A 16,545-nucleotide genomic window follows, 5' to 3' on the forward strand; every position below is an offset into this window, starting at 1 on the left:
CACACACACACACCACACACACACATACACACATACCCACACACACCCACACACACCACACACACACACACACCACACACACACATACACACACACACACACCCCAAAAACTAAACAAAAGGCATCTAGAAATTATTCATTAAAATAATGGCAGCAAACTTCCCCAAACTCAAGAAAATATCATCCACATGTTGGAGGCATATATAAGTCCATACAATACCAGAGAAAAAAATGTTCTAAACAGATTATAGTGAAAAACCAAAGCAAAAAATAAAAACCATAAATATACAGAATGAAGAAAAATACTAAAAGCTTAAAAAGAGAGGTTACAAGTAACTTAAAATGAGAAGCCCATCAGAAAAACAACAGATTTCTTGATACCAACACTAAATTCAAGGAGGGCATAAACAGATATAATTCAAGGCCTGAAAAACAGTAAGTGCCAAGCTAGACTACCGTACCCCGTGAATTTATCCTTCAGAATTGATGAAAAATAAAAACATTCACAACAAATGCTAAAGGAACTTATAATACTAGAGCAGCACTAGAAAAGATATTTAAGGGAACCCTAGCCTCTGAAGGAGATAATCAAAAAGTAAATCAGCTGGATGCTGGTGGCTCACATCTGTAATCCTAGTTACTAAGGAGGCTGAGATCTGAGGATTACAGTTTGAAGCCAGCCTGGGCAGGAAAGTCTATGAGACTCATATTTCCAATAAGCCACTCAGAAAAAGTCAGAAATGCTGCTGTGGGTCAAGTGGTAGAGTGCTAGCCATGATCAAAGGAAGCTCAGGGACAATGCCAGGCCTTGAGTTCAAGCTCCAGGACCAGAAGAAAATAAAAAAGGAAAGCAGTACAATAAAAAATAAACCCTACTAGAAAAGTAGATTATCAAAGGAAGAAAAGGAAAGAAGCAAGCAGCACAAAATATCAGAGAATACAACACAATTCTCAATAGTAACATTAAAAGCCAATGGGCTCAACTCTCCAATCAAAAGATGTAGAATGGCAAAAAATGAGATACAACCTTTTGTTGTCTGCAAGAAACACATCTTACTGGAAAGGCAAAACAGACTTACTGTGAAAGGATGGGAAAGGATCTTCCAAGCAAATGGACCCCCCCCCTCCAAAGTAGATAGAAGTAGTCATAATAGACTTCAAGCTAAAATGTTAGAAAATAAAAGGGTTACTTCACATTAATAAAAGAAATGAGGCACTAAGAGGAAATTGCTGTTTTCAACATAGTTGTGCACTCAAAGGCTTCTGGACTTGCAAGCAATGACAGATGTTAGCATGGATATAATGAGAGAATTCAATATCCTCACTTTCACCCATAGATAAGTCATTCAAATAAAAAGCTAATAAAGGGGCCAGGCTCTGATGGCTCATGCCTGTAATCCTAGATAATCAGGAAGCTAAGATCTGAAGACTGTGATTCAAAGCCCGCCTGGGCAGGAAAGTCTATGAGACTCTTATCTTGAATTAACCAGTAAAAAACCAGAAGTAGAGCTGTGGTTAAAGTTGTAGAGAGGTAGCCTTGAGCAAAAAAGTTCAAGCTACTGGCCCTGCACACACACACAAATATAATAAAGGAGTGAAAGGGAGCCTGTCTTAGAAAACAAGAAAGTGAGTGGATAGGAGACTTAGAGACAGAAGGAGCACACCACATGTCAAATGGAGAAAAACAGGAGATTGGTGGTGGCTAGGAGAGCCCGGGCTCCTGCTTTACTGTGAGAGCCTATTAATGAGAACTCTAACTCTACTTTCCTTCATGTGAGGAAAAAGCCCACAGCTTTGAGCAGCTACCTTGCCCCTGAGAGAAACCCTAAATCAGGCTGTTCTCACTGTACTAACCAGTTTATACTGTAAAAAAATAAAAGACAACTGGGACACAGCAGGAGAAAGGGTGATATTGTCCCAAAAGAAATGTACTTTTTACCTATGTAACTGTAACCCTTCTGTATATCATCTTTACAATATCCTTTAGAATTGTTGGAAAATAAAAAAAATTCACAATAAATGCTAAAGGAACTCATACGTGCCAAACAATAATAATTTAAAATTTTTAAGAAAAAAACACAGATGTAGTGGGGGAGCAAGAAAAAAATGCTTCTTGGTTTTCTGTATTTATGAAAATGTTAGTTCATTTTGGTATGCTATTTTTTGTTCTGCCGTCTGTCCCTTTTACTGCAGTAATATGAGGCACAACACATGCTTTCCAACACTTTAACCATGTCCTCTCCCCCCTCCATTGCCCTTCCCCATTTCTACTCTCTTTACATCTACAATTAGAGTAATTCTTATCTCCAGTTAAAGACCAGAAAACCAGAAGTGAAGCTGTGGTGCAAAGTGGTAGAGTTCTAGCCTTGAGCAAAACAAAACAAACAAAAAACCACCCAAGGGCAGTGCCCAGAGCCTGAGTTCAAGCCCCCGTGACAAAAAAAGTATAACCTGATCTGATAAGAATTGGGACTGTCTCCATGACTGGGATCCTTCTAACCCTCACCCACAGGCGGCAAGGGAACTTGGAAAACTTTTCACCCCAGATCTCCCCAGACTGCTATTATCTAGGAGGGAGTGAAATGAAGTCAGCATGCAGGTGAAATGCCCACCGGGCATGCCACAGGCCTGTGCTCCCCAGCGGGACCTGTGGCCTTCCCACACACACTGACAGTGTGGCCCGTGGAGAGCTGAGTCGAAATGCTCTTTACCCAGCCCTGCAAGGTTCCTCTCCGGTGCAGCGAGGCCTCCCGTTCACATCTGTCTGGGTAAGTGTGCTGAACACAGAAGGAGAAGAGCGGGTGGGCAGGTCCTAGGCAGGCTGGGACAGAGGAAACCTGGGATGGCCAGCCAGTTTCCACAGCAACAGAAGGGCCATGTAGCTCTATCAGACTCAGCCCAGAGCACGGGGTTCTGTTCAAGGCAGGTGTGCTAAGGAGATTATTTCCCTTATACGGAGATTCCAAAAATTATTCCATTTTTAACAGGGAGTACTAATTTAAGGTTTGCATTTACTTTTCTGAATTAAATGACCTCCACTAACTAGCTATGTCAGCACTCAAGTTATAAACCATATATTATCCAGAGATTTCTAACATTCCTTGTCTGTATTCTGATTATTAGGAAAGAAATGTTTTAACATTTTTATTAAATACACGTAGTTTTACTTCTGTCATCATCATTATTCAGAACTATTATTGACGGAAATGACTTTATAGTTTGAGTAGTGGAAGGTTTTCAACCTTTAGAAGGAAGTGAGGCGGTCTGTTCACCACCTCACCTCACTAGGCTAAACGCACATTACAGTAAATACCCACTAGTGTGTTCTCTGGCCTAGTTTTAACTTCAGAAATTACAAAAGAACGTTGTTGGCCTTTAGCCTGGGCTCCCCAACTCCTGTTAGGAGCGTTCACGGAGAGGGTGGGGTGTTGACGGGCAAGTGCATTCCTTGCTGAATACACTAAACACAATGGTATTTCCCCTGCCAAGCTTCAAAAGATTAATCTTTGTGTGTGTGTGTGTTTTAATCCATGAAAAAAAATTCCCCTTCCAGTTTTTCTGAACCTGTGTGCAGGTGAACGTGGGCCGCGGAACACTGTCCTGCCCTGGTGCCTGTGCCTACTCAGATTTCTCCCAAGTGTGTTTTTCATGTAGTTATGATGAGCCGATGAACATGAGAGTGCTAGCTTCTCTGTGTTAAGAATACGGTGAGAAGAGCAGGGAGAAGCATCGGAGTGCACACAGCATACACAGAGCGCAGCATCAGAGACTGTTCAAAGCCAAACTTAGACTAAATGGAAGACCACAGTTCTTAACAAAAAACTTGTTTTTAAAGCCTGTATTACAGACATTTGCTCAACTGACATATTTTAAATCTGATATGGTAGTGAACAGCCAGAACAACAGCACCAATTAATACATGGATGTGGATGTCTGATCCACATAGTGTTTTGGAGGTTTTAATTCTCCCCTTTTACACACCCCTCCCAAGTGTGAGGGGGAACAACGCTCGGTAGGAAATGCACTCATTACCTCACTCACGTAAGTGTAACCTCTCTCTACAGTGTCTTTACAATAAATTAGCAAATACTGTAGAGCTTTTCTTATGTACCTGACAATCAAGATGACCAAGATGAAAGCAAATGATACATTACTGCCGCAAAAAACCCCTTCAAGATGAGGTAGAGTGAGGATGTATGTGATATGTGGTCATTTCAACGCGCCTCGCCACAGAGACACAATCCCCTGTAGCCGGGAAGTGGCGGGTGGCCTGTGGAAGGGAGAGGACGCATCGTTCTTGATGGCAACAGTGCTGGCTGACATTAATGACAGCTGATATTAGCAATAAAGAATGCCCCCTGCTTTTCTCCCCAGACATTTACTATAAAATTACTTGCTCCAAGAGATAAAGAAAAAAGTCCATGGCATTATTAACGTGAGAAACATCTTTTTCTCTGAGGTTGGCATTGGAATCTTGGCCCATGCCACCCCCCTCCTCTCCCATGTCCTCGGCTTGCTCCTTGAGCGCAGGCCGAGGCCCGCTGACCTGCCTGTTGGTCTCTAGGCCCTCACACACCTCAGGATGCTGCTGATCATGGGATCCGTAGCTATGGACATTTCTGTGACTCACAGGTTTGGGGATAACACCAAATGTCAATCTCTCGCCACATGCACACGTCGATGGAGGCCTGTCCATCTGTGCCAACCGCCTGCCGAGTGTCCTCCAGGCCGCCACCCTCAGCCCCAGGTACTCTCGCATGGCAAAGTTCAAATGCAAATCCTCCCTCCACAGCCTGTGTTTCCTTCTGGTGCTGTGGGTCTTCCACATGTCCTTCAGCGCACATGTCTCTATCTCTGCTGTCACGGCCCCCAACTTGACCTCACACAGTCCAATATTTATCACTGAATCCTGAGCCATCTTACCCATGAGTTATTTCCTCAGGCCCTTGTTGTCTGTATTAAGGGCTCCCGGCCTCTCCAGTGGGTACATGGTGATTCTCCTGTGCAGGCACAAGCGGTGGTCCCGGCATCTTCACCGCACCAGCCTTTCTCCAAGAGCAAAGGGCCACCGGACCATTCTGCTGCTCATGGGTTTCTTTGTGGTCATGTAATGCTTGGATTGTGTGGTCTACTCCTCAAGAATTATGAAGAACGACGACTCAATTCATCTCTGTGTCCAGATGAAGGTGGCAATGGCTTGTTCATCTGTCCTGACAAACAAGCGATTAACTTTGTAAATCTTTGTGGGGATCAAGAGGAAATGTTTTAATGATGAGCTGAGTGATGAAGTTCTCCTGATCAGCTCATACGCAGCTTTGCAAGCATTAGTCCTGAGGCAGTACATAAACGCTGGGTTAAATGAGTGGGGATATGATTGCTGACCCTGTCTACCTACTAACCTATCTCAGGTAACATCATGGCTGCACATTTTTGCCGTTGGCAAGGGAAACTTCGTGTCCTGAGTTGATCCACACACCTACAGATAGTGATAGTGCACAGTGCTCCTCAGTAACTCAGTCATCTAGTGACCTCTATTTTGCCTAGCTAAATATGCCACAAAGTACCATGTGACTGACCCATGAATATACTTTTACAGATAAGACAAAATGAACTGCACATAGTAGATGAAATGATGATTTGAGCTCTGCCTGTAATAACATGATTTGTAATAATCAAGAATGGAAACTCAATGCCAATAAGCAGATGAACCCATAAATCCAATACAGCCTGAATATTATACAGGAATATTGTACATAGAATATTATAGCTTCAAACTAAAAGGAATTTTTATGGTTCATCAAAGACAAACATTGAAAATGTTATTTCAAGTACACTGTCAGTCACAAGAAAACAAACACTGAATGTGCATGAGAAGGTGGAATTGCAAGTGTAGCTTACAGAGAAAACAGGATGACAGCTGTTGTGGGTGGAGAAGTAGAAAGATTAGGAACTATTATTTGGTAGGGAAAAAAGTCACTAGAGTTGGCTGGAGAGTTTGTCTTACAGTAATATGAATGTGCTTAATACCCTTGACCTGTCCTCTTAAAATGGCTAAAATGCTATCTTCTTTGTTTAATAAATGTTTCCAGTGGCCTTTCTTATGTTAAATGAAACAAGTCAGATGTAAGTAATCCTGCTCTGTGAAAGTGGTCACTGCAGACTGGGAAGCACAGGAAGGGACAGGATGAAGCTCCCCAGGGAGCATGGAACACACAGAAGGAATCGTCGTGGTTCCTCTTGGGCATAGCTAACAGAACTTACCACGTACTGCATGACATTTCCAACACATAAAAATAACCCATGGTGGAAGAAACAAATGCTTATTGCTATCACTTGACTGTTACACATGATATATGTATACTAAATTACCACAGTGCACCAATGAAGCTGTACAAAAGATATACCTTAAACAAAGTTCTAAAGTTGCATCTATGTATAAGCATCTGTGTAAAACAATTCCCTGAAATTAAAAAATAAGACAAGATTCTAAACACATCAAAATACAATTTTCTAGGCTGGGAATGTGGCTTAGTGTTAAGAGTGTTTGCCTAGCATGCATGAAGCTCTGGGCTCCTCAGTACCACTAAACAGAAAAAACCAGAAGTGGTGATGTGGTTCAAGTGGTAGAGAGCTAGCCTTGAGGAAAAGAAGCTCAGGGCCAGTGCCCAGGCCCTGAATTCAAGCCTCAAGGCTGGCAAAAAAAAAAAAAAAAATACTATTTTCTGAAATCTCAGTAAGTCAATTAAAAATTCAGTTGAAGTAAGACAGAATATCAGGTTTGAAGACAAAGCGGATGAATTAGAACTTTCAGACAAATACAAATCTTCACCTATAAGAAAGACTATGTGCCAAGTGCTAGTGGCTCACGCCTGTAATCCTAGCTACTCAGGAGGCTGAGATCTGAGGATCTAGTTCAAAGCCAGCCTGGGCAGGAAAGTCTGTGAGACTCTTATCTTCAATAAACCACTCAAAAAAACCCCCAAAAAACCAAAAGTGGCACTGTGGCTCAAGTGGTAGAGCGCTAGCCTTGAGCTGAAGAGCTGAGGGACAGCACCCAGGCCCATAGTTCAAGCTCCATGACTACCCCCTCCCCCCAAAAAAGACAGATGAGGGAAGGGGTGGGTAAGAAGGCTGAAAGGAATGGCATTGATCAAGATGCACTGTACTCATAAACTGCTTCAGTAAACAGCAACTCCTTTGTACAACTACTTAAAGATAAAAATATTAGAAACAAAAAAACCCATCTCCTGTGAATGACAGACTTAGAAACTGTTACTCTAGAGAAATGTTATTAGTGTATCACAATACATTTCCTTAATACTTACCCAAATACAGAGCACTTGCTATATATCCAATGCACAATGAAAAAATAGGACCTCTATCTCTTTAGTTTGTATCACAGAGACCATTGTAGTATTTTATTAAAAAATTAAATATGTAGAGAAAACCTTAACTAAAGAAGTGAAAGAGTTCTACAATGAAAACTACAAGCCACTGAAGAAATTAGAGAAGACACTAGTAGATAGAAAGACATCCTGTGGGGGCTGGGAAGGTGGCTCAGTGGTAGAGCACTTGCCTTGCATGCATGAGGCCCTGGGTTCGATTACTCAGCACCACATAAGGAAGAAGAAAAAAGCCAGAAGTGGCGCTGTGGCTCAAGTGGTAGAGCACTAGCCTTGAGCTGAAGAGCTGAGGGACAGCGCCCAGACCCAGAGTTCAGGCCCCACGACCAGACCCAAAAAAAAAAAAAAAAGACATCCTGTGTTCATAGATCAGTAGACTCTATATTGTAAAAAATGGCCACACTATTGAAAGAAATCTAGATTCAGTGAAAGCCATCAAATTCTCCATGTCATCCTTCACAGAAATAGAAAAAAAAACAAAACCCTTAAAAATTCATGTGAAGTTGGGAGCCAATGGCTCACACCTATAATCCTAGCTACTCAGGAGGCTGAGATCTGAGGATCACAGTTCTAAGCCAGCCTGGAGCAGAAAAGCCCAGGAGACTCTTATCTCCAATTAACCAGCAAAAAGCCAGAAGTGGTATGAGTCAAGTGGAAAAGCCCCAGGCCTTGAACAAAAAAAGCTCCCAGGTGCCAGCGGCTCAGCCTGTAATGCTAGTTACCCTGGAGGCTGATATCGAAGGATAGTAGTTCAAAGCCAGCCAGGGCAGGAAAGTCTATGAGACTCTTATCTCCAATCACAGAAAAAGTTGTAGAGTACTAGACACGAGCAAAAGGAGCTCAGGGACAGCACCCAGGCCCTGAGTTCAAGCCCCACGACTGGCAAGAAAAAAAAAAAAAAGCCCAGGGACAGCACCCAGGTCCTGAGTTCAAACCCCAGGACTAGCATGCGCATGTGCGCGCGTACACACACACACACACACACGATCATGTGGTAACATGAAAGACAAAGAGCAATGCTGGAGGTGTGATGATAGCAGCTGTCACTAATCCAGCCATAATGAACACAGAGGGCACTGACACAAAACACATACAAAGACCAAGAGACCCAGGAAAAAGCCCCACAAGTATGGCCATCTGATTTTCAACAAAGGTGCCAAAAACGCACTGGAGAAGACAGCTTTGTCAGTAACTGGTGCCTAGCCTTCCCAGTGCAGTGTTTATAGGTGTGCACAACCATGCCCAGTATTTATTTTCTACTAATCAGAAGGACCACTAAGTTAATGATAATGGTCAAGACGAGAAGCTTGTGGCACTGTGATTTATGTAAGAAACACTCCGTTTTTATTTCCTCAACCCCTGGGAGCCGCTAAGTATTTTTTGGTGTATTAATGAGTGGCTGAAGGCCAAACATTAAGCCGGTCATGATTCCATAATGAAGCATCTGTAAAATCGGGGCAAGGCAGGGTGCTGAACATGTGGAGGTACAGGGAGGTGCCACACACGCTTCCCTCTTAACCATGGGAGCACAGACCCTGCAGTCCAGTCGGTGTGGGGTGCATGCTTGAGCATGGTGGCACTTCTCTGGTGTGCTAGCACTTGTGTGGGCTGTGAGCCACACTCAACTCTGGAATATGGCTGTGACAGGAGGTGTGGCTTGGTGGTTTCAGCCCAGGTTACAAAACAGCCATGGCTTCCAGTTTGCTCTCACTTGCTTGGTAGAAGCCACATGCCAAGTTGTGAGCTGACCTAACATGAGATCCAACCACCGGGCAGGGAACTGAGGGAGGTCTCTGGCCAATAACCAATGGGTAACTCAGGCCCTCAATCCAAAATTCCGTGTACTGGGATCCTGCCACAGACCAGCAGTGTTGGGAAAGCCCCGTGAAACCAGGAAGCAACCACAACAAGCCTACTACGAGGGTGTGCTAGAGACCCCAGGAAACCGGCCTACGACTCAGAGCTGCAGGGAATGGAGACAGCGCTTGTGGTTCCCAGCTAAATTTTAGGAAGTAACTACTCCCCTCAGGTCACAGGAGGCATGGCCTGAAACTACCCAGCAGTTACCCTGACCTGCGGGGCAGCGCTGCAGCTCCTTTTCATTGGGAAGGACCTACCCTGCCTTACTGCTCAGCAAAGAAAACCTGGCTGGTTTTGAACTCCACACACACTAGCAGACTCAAGCCAGTTTATTAGGATCTTTACAGAGGAATCTCTGTTGAGTTTTTCCTAATTTGTATTTCCTTACATCAAAACAGTGCATGTGGGACACACTGGGACACACCGTAATCTCAGCTACTTGAGGTGACGAGTCAGGAGAGGAATGTATGTTTAAGGTCTAGAATTCAAACAGAAATTCTAACTAGTGAGAAAAAAGACTTATCAAAGTCAGTTAGAAATCACATTGGCTTTTAATTAAGTATCTCATTCACACGGCTTCCTCTTTGGCTGCTGTTCTGGCAACAATGAGGTCCCCACTCTCGGGAAGATGCCCGAAAGGACTGCGTGCTGCGTGAACAGGCCCCAAGCCAGGGCGCTCACAACAGGAAAACAAGGAATAGCAAAACCACCTTTCCCCCTACTCACAAAGAGATTCGGAATCAGAGAACCTGGAGCCTAGAGCTCAATACAAACAAGGAAAGTAATGTTCCAGGAATGAAGTTGCCTCTCCCACACTCCAGAGCAAGACAGATCTTGAGAAATGCATTGACCACTGACCACTGACCTCCTCCAACAGGAGCGGCCCATGCCGGCATGTGCAAAGGAAACGTTTTGCTTCTATTTCATTTCCCAGAGAGGTATAAAATCTACAACAGGGAACACAATCAGAACAACAGAAATGCTCCTATAATGACTTCTGCTGCTGAGGTATTCAGCACATTATTCCACACTGGAAACGTCAGGGCCGTCTGAGAACTTGGGGCAGCCACACTCACTGACAGGTCTGTGCAAGAGACACAGACACACAACCCTCCTTTTTTCAGTGTATATGGCAAGGAGCCAAGACTCCATCATCAAAATAAATTACTTTGAACATTACAGTGCACAGAACAAGAGGGAAAGACACCTTCTTCTCAGAGGGTGACTGAAAGGCATTGTGAAAGGTTCGTGTCCTGTGACATGGAGGGTGGAACTCAGTGCCTGTGGCCTTCATTAGCTTGACCCCTGCTCCTGGGCGGCAGCAGCCTCAGTAGGGGCCGTTTCCTGACCACGTTCCACTGGCTTCTCTTCCCCTTCCTCGTCGTCATCGTCATCTTGGGGATAGAGGTCAGGGTACTTCTGCATGCATTCCTGCATGGCCCGGAACTGGTTTACACAGTCTGACCCCTTGATATCTTCTGTGCTGTAGTGGAAGCAGGAGAAGGCCGACTTGAACTGCTCCCCACAGGGGCCGCTGGCCATCCCCCCGAGGCACGGGCAGTTCCAGTTAATGTCTCCGTTTGGCAGTATCAGTCCTGGAACAGGAAGATGGGCGAGGAGAAGGTGAGATGTTCTCTCTGGTTTCAAACAGGCAAAGCCAGTCCAGTCCTCACAGTGCCTGCAGGGCACTCCCTTGGGACCTACCTCTCCATTTGGATCCGGTTTAGACACCTGGGACAAACCCAGCACGCCTCGGTTTAGCAGGGCGCCCACCAGCATCCTTCCCACAGGTGGCACTGATCTGAACTCTACACTGCCTCCCAGTGCTATGAGCTGAGCCACCGAATTCAAGGCTAGCAATCCTCTACTCCAAAGAGGAAGCGGCGTCTTAGGTGGAGCAACCCTGCTCTGCCACCTCCCACACAGACCATGGGGACCAGACGCCCCCAGCTCCCTGGCTTTACTGCCTCTTGCTCTACAGTCTGGGGAGAGATGAGGAAGACGATAATCCTTATGGTATATCATGAAAAACCAGTGGCACTGCTGAATAGTATGCCAGTGTTGAAATTCTGGGAAGAAAGGACCAAGAGAAGGGAGAGCCATAAAGGGGTAAGACTGGAATACACTGTGAAAATGTGGAAATGTAGCAATGAAATGTTCCTCTCTATAACTATGCTAGCAAAAAAGGGATAAAAATGAAAATATCAAGCTGGGTACCAAGTTGCTCATTCCTATAACCCTAGCTACTCAGGAGGCTGAGATCACGGTTCAAAGCCAGCCCGGCCAAGAAAGTCTGTAAGACTCTTACCTCCAATTAACCACCAGAAAACTGAAGTGGCGCTGTGGCTCAAAGTGGTAGAGCACTAGACTTGAGCAAAAGGAGTTCAAGGACAGTCCAGGAAATGAGTTCAAGCCCCACGACCAACAACAAAAACCGTTTGAGGGCTGGTACACAGCTCAGTGGTAGAGCCGTTGCCTGGCATGCACGAGGCCCTTAGGCTCACCCCCAGCCTATAACAGACAAACAACATGTCACACACATGTCGGAAGGGAGTAAGATTAGGAAAGTGTTTTCAGTTTGTGTTATATGGGACTCTTTGTCCTATCTACTTTGAACCTTGTGCACATCAAAATATTTCCTGGCTTTCCTAATGCTTTTAAGATGATGGCTTTGACACAGAAAAATGATTCATACATTCCAGAAGATGCTCTCTAAGAAAGCACTCAAAATGTCCATTGGAAGCACGCATTATCCTTCACTGCAGGGAGAGCTTAGCATAGCACTCTGTGCCCAGGTGCACTCTGAGCCAGCTTGGGAACCGTGGCTGATCATCCACAGCTGCTGCCACTGCTCCTTCCTTATGAAGAGGAGACAGCAGGGGTCCTGCCTCTGACCACAACAGCCGCAGGGCAACTTCTCAGGCACACAGCTCATCTTCTGCCACTTCTGCTTCAGACTCAAATCTGCTAATAACCCTGTACAATCAGTTTCCCAAAGAAATAGTACTGACACTTAAAAATTACAACCAGGTCTGCAGATGTCCCTCTTCATGTTTCTCCAGGGTGAGTGGGCTGGAACGAGAGCACCTTACACAGAGCATAGGCTGTCAGTTTTCATCAGGGACTCAGTATCAATCCACGTGATGGTGGCTTCAGAAGTGAAGTCCAGACATACAATTTAAACACTGAGAGGCTAGCAAAGCAAACTCTGACTCGTCCTGCTGACCTCTCAATCAAATAGTGAAGCGTGCTTAACTAATTTGGACCTAAAGATGAGCGATTGACAAGGGATTTATTTTTGTTTATAAAATGATGAATCAGCACGTACAGTGGCTCACACCTGTAAACCCAGCTACTCAGGAGGTAGAGATTAGTAGGAAGATTGTGGTTTGAGGTCAGCATAGGCAAACTGTGAGAGTTCCGTCTCAAACAACAAGCTGGGTGTGATGATACAAGCCTGGGATCCTGGCTAGGCAGAAGGCTATAGGTGAGGAGGATCATAGTCCAAGGTCAAATCTGAGCAAAAATGAGAGATCTACTTGGGGTCAAGGATCTGTGTCTCACATTGTAGTCACCCACCTAAGCAGGCCTGAAGCCCTGAATTCAAATGCCATTAACACACACACACACTGCTTACGTTACTCTTCTAGCAATCATTTTAGAGCTCTCTGGCTTTGTGTGGAGTCTGTACGCTCCACCGTTGTTGACAGTGCTAGCTATGAGTCCTTGGCTTTGCCCTACCCCCAGGAGCAGCGGGCTAACGAGAGTTCCATCCAAGAGCCTACATCCTGGGCTGCTGCTTCAAGCTTTCACCGACTTCTCAGCACTTGGCTCTGGAAGCCTGAGTTAATACCATAGGTATCAGGTGTCGTTTCGGTGGATAAACCAAGTACATTTTGGGGGCATTTCCCCCCCGTTTTTTGGTTATGGGACTTGAACGTGGGGCCCGGGCGCTGTTCCCGAGGTCTTTTACTCAAGGTCAGTGTTTTACCACTTGAGCTACAGTGCCACTTCCAGTTTTCTGGTGGCTAATTGGAGATAAAGAGTCTCGGAGCCTTCTTGCCGGGGCTGGCTTCTAACTGTGATCCTCAGATCTCAACCTCCTATGTAGCTAGGATTACAGGCATGAGCCACTGGCATGAACTGAGTATTGTTGAGGATGTGTGGACATCTAGATACTGCACACACCATCACTCTCCACAGGTGAGAAGCAGCTGGGATTCCAGCAGATGATGTTCTAGGCCCACATGGCCACCTCTGTATTTGGTTACCAAGGAACACACAGAAGTATGACTGGCGTGGCTGAGGCCTGCAGCTGTGTGGCGTGACCCACGTATGCTAGCACATTTCACAGGAAAAAGCAGGCTCTGCACCTTACTTGCATGCCAGTGCGGAATTCAAGGTCCCTTAAGCAGGCAGATGGATCCTTGTCACCATAAGCTACCTGTAACTAACTCCCCCCAAACTTAATCAGCATGAAGCATGCAACCTGCAGACCCTGGGGAAAGAAGAGGCGTGAATGTCTCAGCATGGAGAGATTGCTGCCCGACAGCTGGCTTGGAGGGAGGCAGCAGAGCACCTGCAGTGCCCACGGGACCAGAGCTGGTCAGGGCTGGGATGGGGCCACGGACCAGCCTGGCTAAGGAGGCAGTAGAACTGTCAACACCATACCTTGCTCAGAATGTGTTGTGGTTCCCTAGGAGGCCCCGGGTCACTCACCGTGCTCCTCATACGGGTCGTTGGGATCGTCAGCCACCAGTTCTGCACTGCTGGGAGCTTCGTGATCTTCTTTGGTCACAAATATGATTCGATCTTTCCCTGGTGTTTGGAGAACAGAAGAGACATTTCATTTGAGAGCAGGAAGTTTACTTAAGTCTAGGACTGTCCCATGAGTAGCCCCCAGAAGGGGCCTCTGATCAAACCACACCCCTAGGAGCCTCGCCTGAAACCCAAACTCCCCCACAGTCGTGGGCATGGAGGAAGGCAGCAGAAGAAACCTCAATCCAGCCAACGCTGATCCCCCAAACTTGCCATTGGCTCTCCAATATGACAAGTCTTTTTCTCTTCCACCAAGAAAGGACTAGTGCTCCCCTCTTCCCAAAAGAGAACCACGGAAAATTCCCAAGGACCTGTGGCTGTCCTCCCCACCCGTGACCCTCCTTCCTTGCTCTGCTCCAAGCTGCCAGCAGGCAACCCTCTCCACCTTTAGAGATGAAGGGCAAGGGATTTTCAGAGGGCCTGTAGCCAAGCACCCGGTTTGGCAGTGCTACACCCGGTGCTCCCCAGGCTGGAGAGAAGGGCTGAGAGACCAAAGAAAATCAGGGGGCTGGAGATGTGGCCCAGGTAGTAGAGTGCCAGCCACTAGGTGAAAGAGTCAGATAGCAAGCCCAAGTCCCAGTTTCAAAAAAAGGGAGAGGGACAGGGAGAGGAAGAGGGGGAGAGGAAGAAGGAGAGGGAAGGGACAGAAGGGAGGATGGAAATTACGGTTTTAGTTTGTGACATTGACTTCAAAGTTCTTTCATTAGACCCATTCATCTGGTTCAGGACTTTAAGCAGATACAACCCAAAAAGCTGTACTATTATACTAAAAGTGTTCAACCCTCAGGATACAAAATAAGCATGAGACAGTTCTGCAGAATGCACACCCTTAGTACTTTCACATGAATATGACAGAGATGCCCACTGTTTTCCTTTGCACAGGCAACTCAAAGCATGGTGTCAATCTGGAACAAAAAGGGGGAAAAATGTACTGTCTAGTACCCCTGGAGTTTTCCCACAGGTTCAGAAAGCCTGAAGATGGCTGAGAACCTGGACAAACTAAGTGTATGGTGATGTGGAGGCCTGGCTGCCAGCCGCGCAGCCCTCCCAGCACTAGCCCTGCAGGAAGCCAGCCTATGGGAAATGCCCCAGGACCCACAACAGGAGGGACAGACATCCAGGGTCAAGACTGCACTGGAAGCAAACGAACCATGGCCAGAAGGAAGGGAGGACCACAGCCCAGGATACCTCAGCTACCCTCACGGCCCCAGGGGCAGGTTCCAACAACAATATTGGGAAGTGCTGTCATTTTGTCTTCTGTGCCCGGCTTCTCGGGGAAGCCCTCACTGGCTAGCCCTCAGCTTGGTAGAGGAGAGGCAGGAGGTGCAGTGACAAGAAGTCTGCAGAGTAGAAAGGTAACAGTGAAATCTCCCTGCCTCCAATAAATAATGAAACCTAATTTTTTAAAAAAAGGAAATAAAAAGAAATAGGCAAGATAATTTCAGAATTTAGGATTCTCATAAAAGACACAGGGCTGGGGGCATAGCTCATGACAGAGCAAAGCCCAGAGTTTAAGCCCCAGTAACACCAAAAAATATGTAAGTAAACAGAAAAAAAGCCATGAGAGACACAAAGTGTGAGAAGGAGACATCTAAACCAGTTAGACATTAAAGGGCAGAGTCCACAGTAGGAAGAGTTCGGGAAAGGATGCACTGGTAAAAAAGACCAAGTGGTAGACAGTGGGAAAGGGTAAGGCTGAGAGGCAGGCAGGCAAGCGCTTTCTTAAATCCCACAGGAAAGAAAAAAGATTACCAAGCAGAGCAAGAAAAAGCACTTTCTAAGGACAAGACAAAAGCTGGGGAAGGTCTACAAGTGAGCAGTTCTATCCTTCGTTTGCTGGTGGTATTGAACTTGGGACCCAAAGGTTTTATGACTTGGCCAGGCTCCCAGCCCCTAGGTGAGTGTTTTCCTCTTGATCCCTGCTGTGTTAGCAGCCGGCTGGACCCTGCCCTCCTTTCCAGAGAATGAAGACTCTGAAACCCTCCAAGAAAAGGAGGGGAAATCCTTAAGTGCAGAGCCCATTGACGCAAGGGCTCAAAATCAACCTGCCAGCGGAGGAAATTAGTTAGATTTGGAGAGACCAAATAAGAACGAAGACTAGAGACCTAAGGCGGCGGTGGGGAAGGGGCTTCCGGGCACCGGAGACGGGAGTGCGCTCTTACCCGGCAGCTCCGCCGGCGCCGGCTCTAACTGGCTGAGTGACCTCGGGCGGGTCGCCTGCCTCGGCGGGTTTCAGTTTCGCTACCTTAAACTGCCGGCGTCGGACTATCGGCCAGGAGCTCCTTCTGCTAAGTGAATGGCCCCCGACCTCTCGATTCGCCAGACCCGAGACTGGGAGCGGGAACGGGCCCGCTGGCAGCTCGGGGCCCCCCACTCCGTTAAGGGGGTGCGGGGGGCGGTGTCCGACCCGGACTGCGGACGGCACCGCACGGCCCGGCTTCCGGCCTCCCCGGACGCGTGGACG

At 46.4% G+C, this 16,545-nt stretch overlaps 2 protein-coding genes and 1 pseudogene across 2 annotated transcripts in view; 2 read left to right on the forward strand and 1 right to left on the reverse strand.

The window, feature by feature from the left end:
* Nucleotides 1-5,237, forward strand: part of LOC105981232 — a 20,623-nt pseudogene extending 15,386 nt beyond the window's left edge.
* A 4,554-nt stretch (nt 5,238-9,791) lies between these two features.
* Chchd4 (coiled-coil-helix-coiled-coil-helix domain containing 4) lies at nt 9,792-14,297 on the reverse strand. Its single transcript, XM_013010326.1, has 3 exons — nt 14,291-14,297; nt 13,983-14,081; nt 9,792-10,858 (listed from the first exon to the last, which is right to left on the reverse strand). Exons 1-3 carry the CDS (start codon nt 14,295-14,297, stop codon nt 10,557-10,559), a joined length of 408 nt encoding a protein of 135 aa, XP_012865780.1. The 3' UTR covers nt 9,792-10,556.
* Nucleotides 14,298-16,377: 2,080 nt separating this feature from the next.
* The window catches only part of Tmem43 (transmembrane protein 43), a 12,408-nt gene continuing 12,240 nt past the window's right edge, over nt 16,378-16,545 (forward strand). Inside the window, exon 1 of the mRNA XM_013010327.1 lies at nt 16,378-16,467. Coding sequence (XP_012865781.1) covers nt 16,378-16,467 — 90 coding nt within the window. The remainder of the gene's footprint in view (nt 16,468-16,545) is intronic.

Source organism: Dipodomys ordii, unplaced genomic scaffold (assembly GCF_000151885.1).
Source record: "Dipodomys ordii isolate 6190 unplaced genomic scaffold, Dord_2.0 Scaffold12, whole genome shotgun sequence".
NCBI classification, from domain to species: domain Eukaryota; kingdom Metazoa; phylum Chordata; class Mammalia; order Rodentia; family Heteromyidae; genus Dipodomys; species Dipodomys ordii.

Bases quoted from the DNA above. Each gene is read 5' to 3' on its own strand.
- Chchd4 (XM_013010326.1), bottom strand. The intron at 10,859-13,982 runs GTGAGTGACCCG...TTCCTGTTCCAG, and splicing joins CGACCCGTATGAGGAGCACG to GACTGATACTGCCAAACGGA.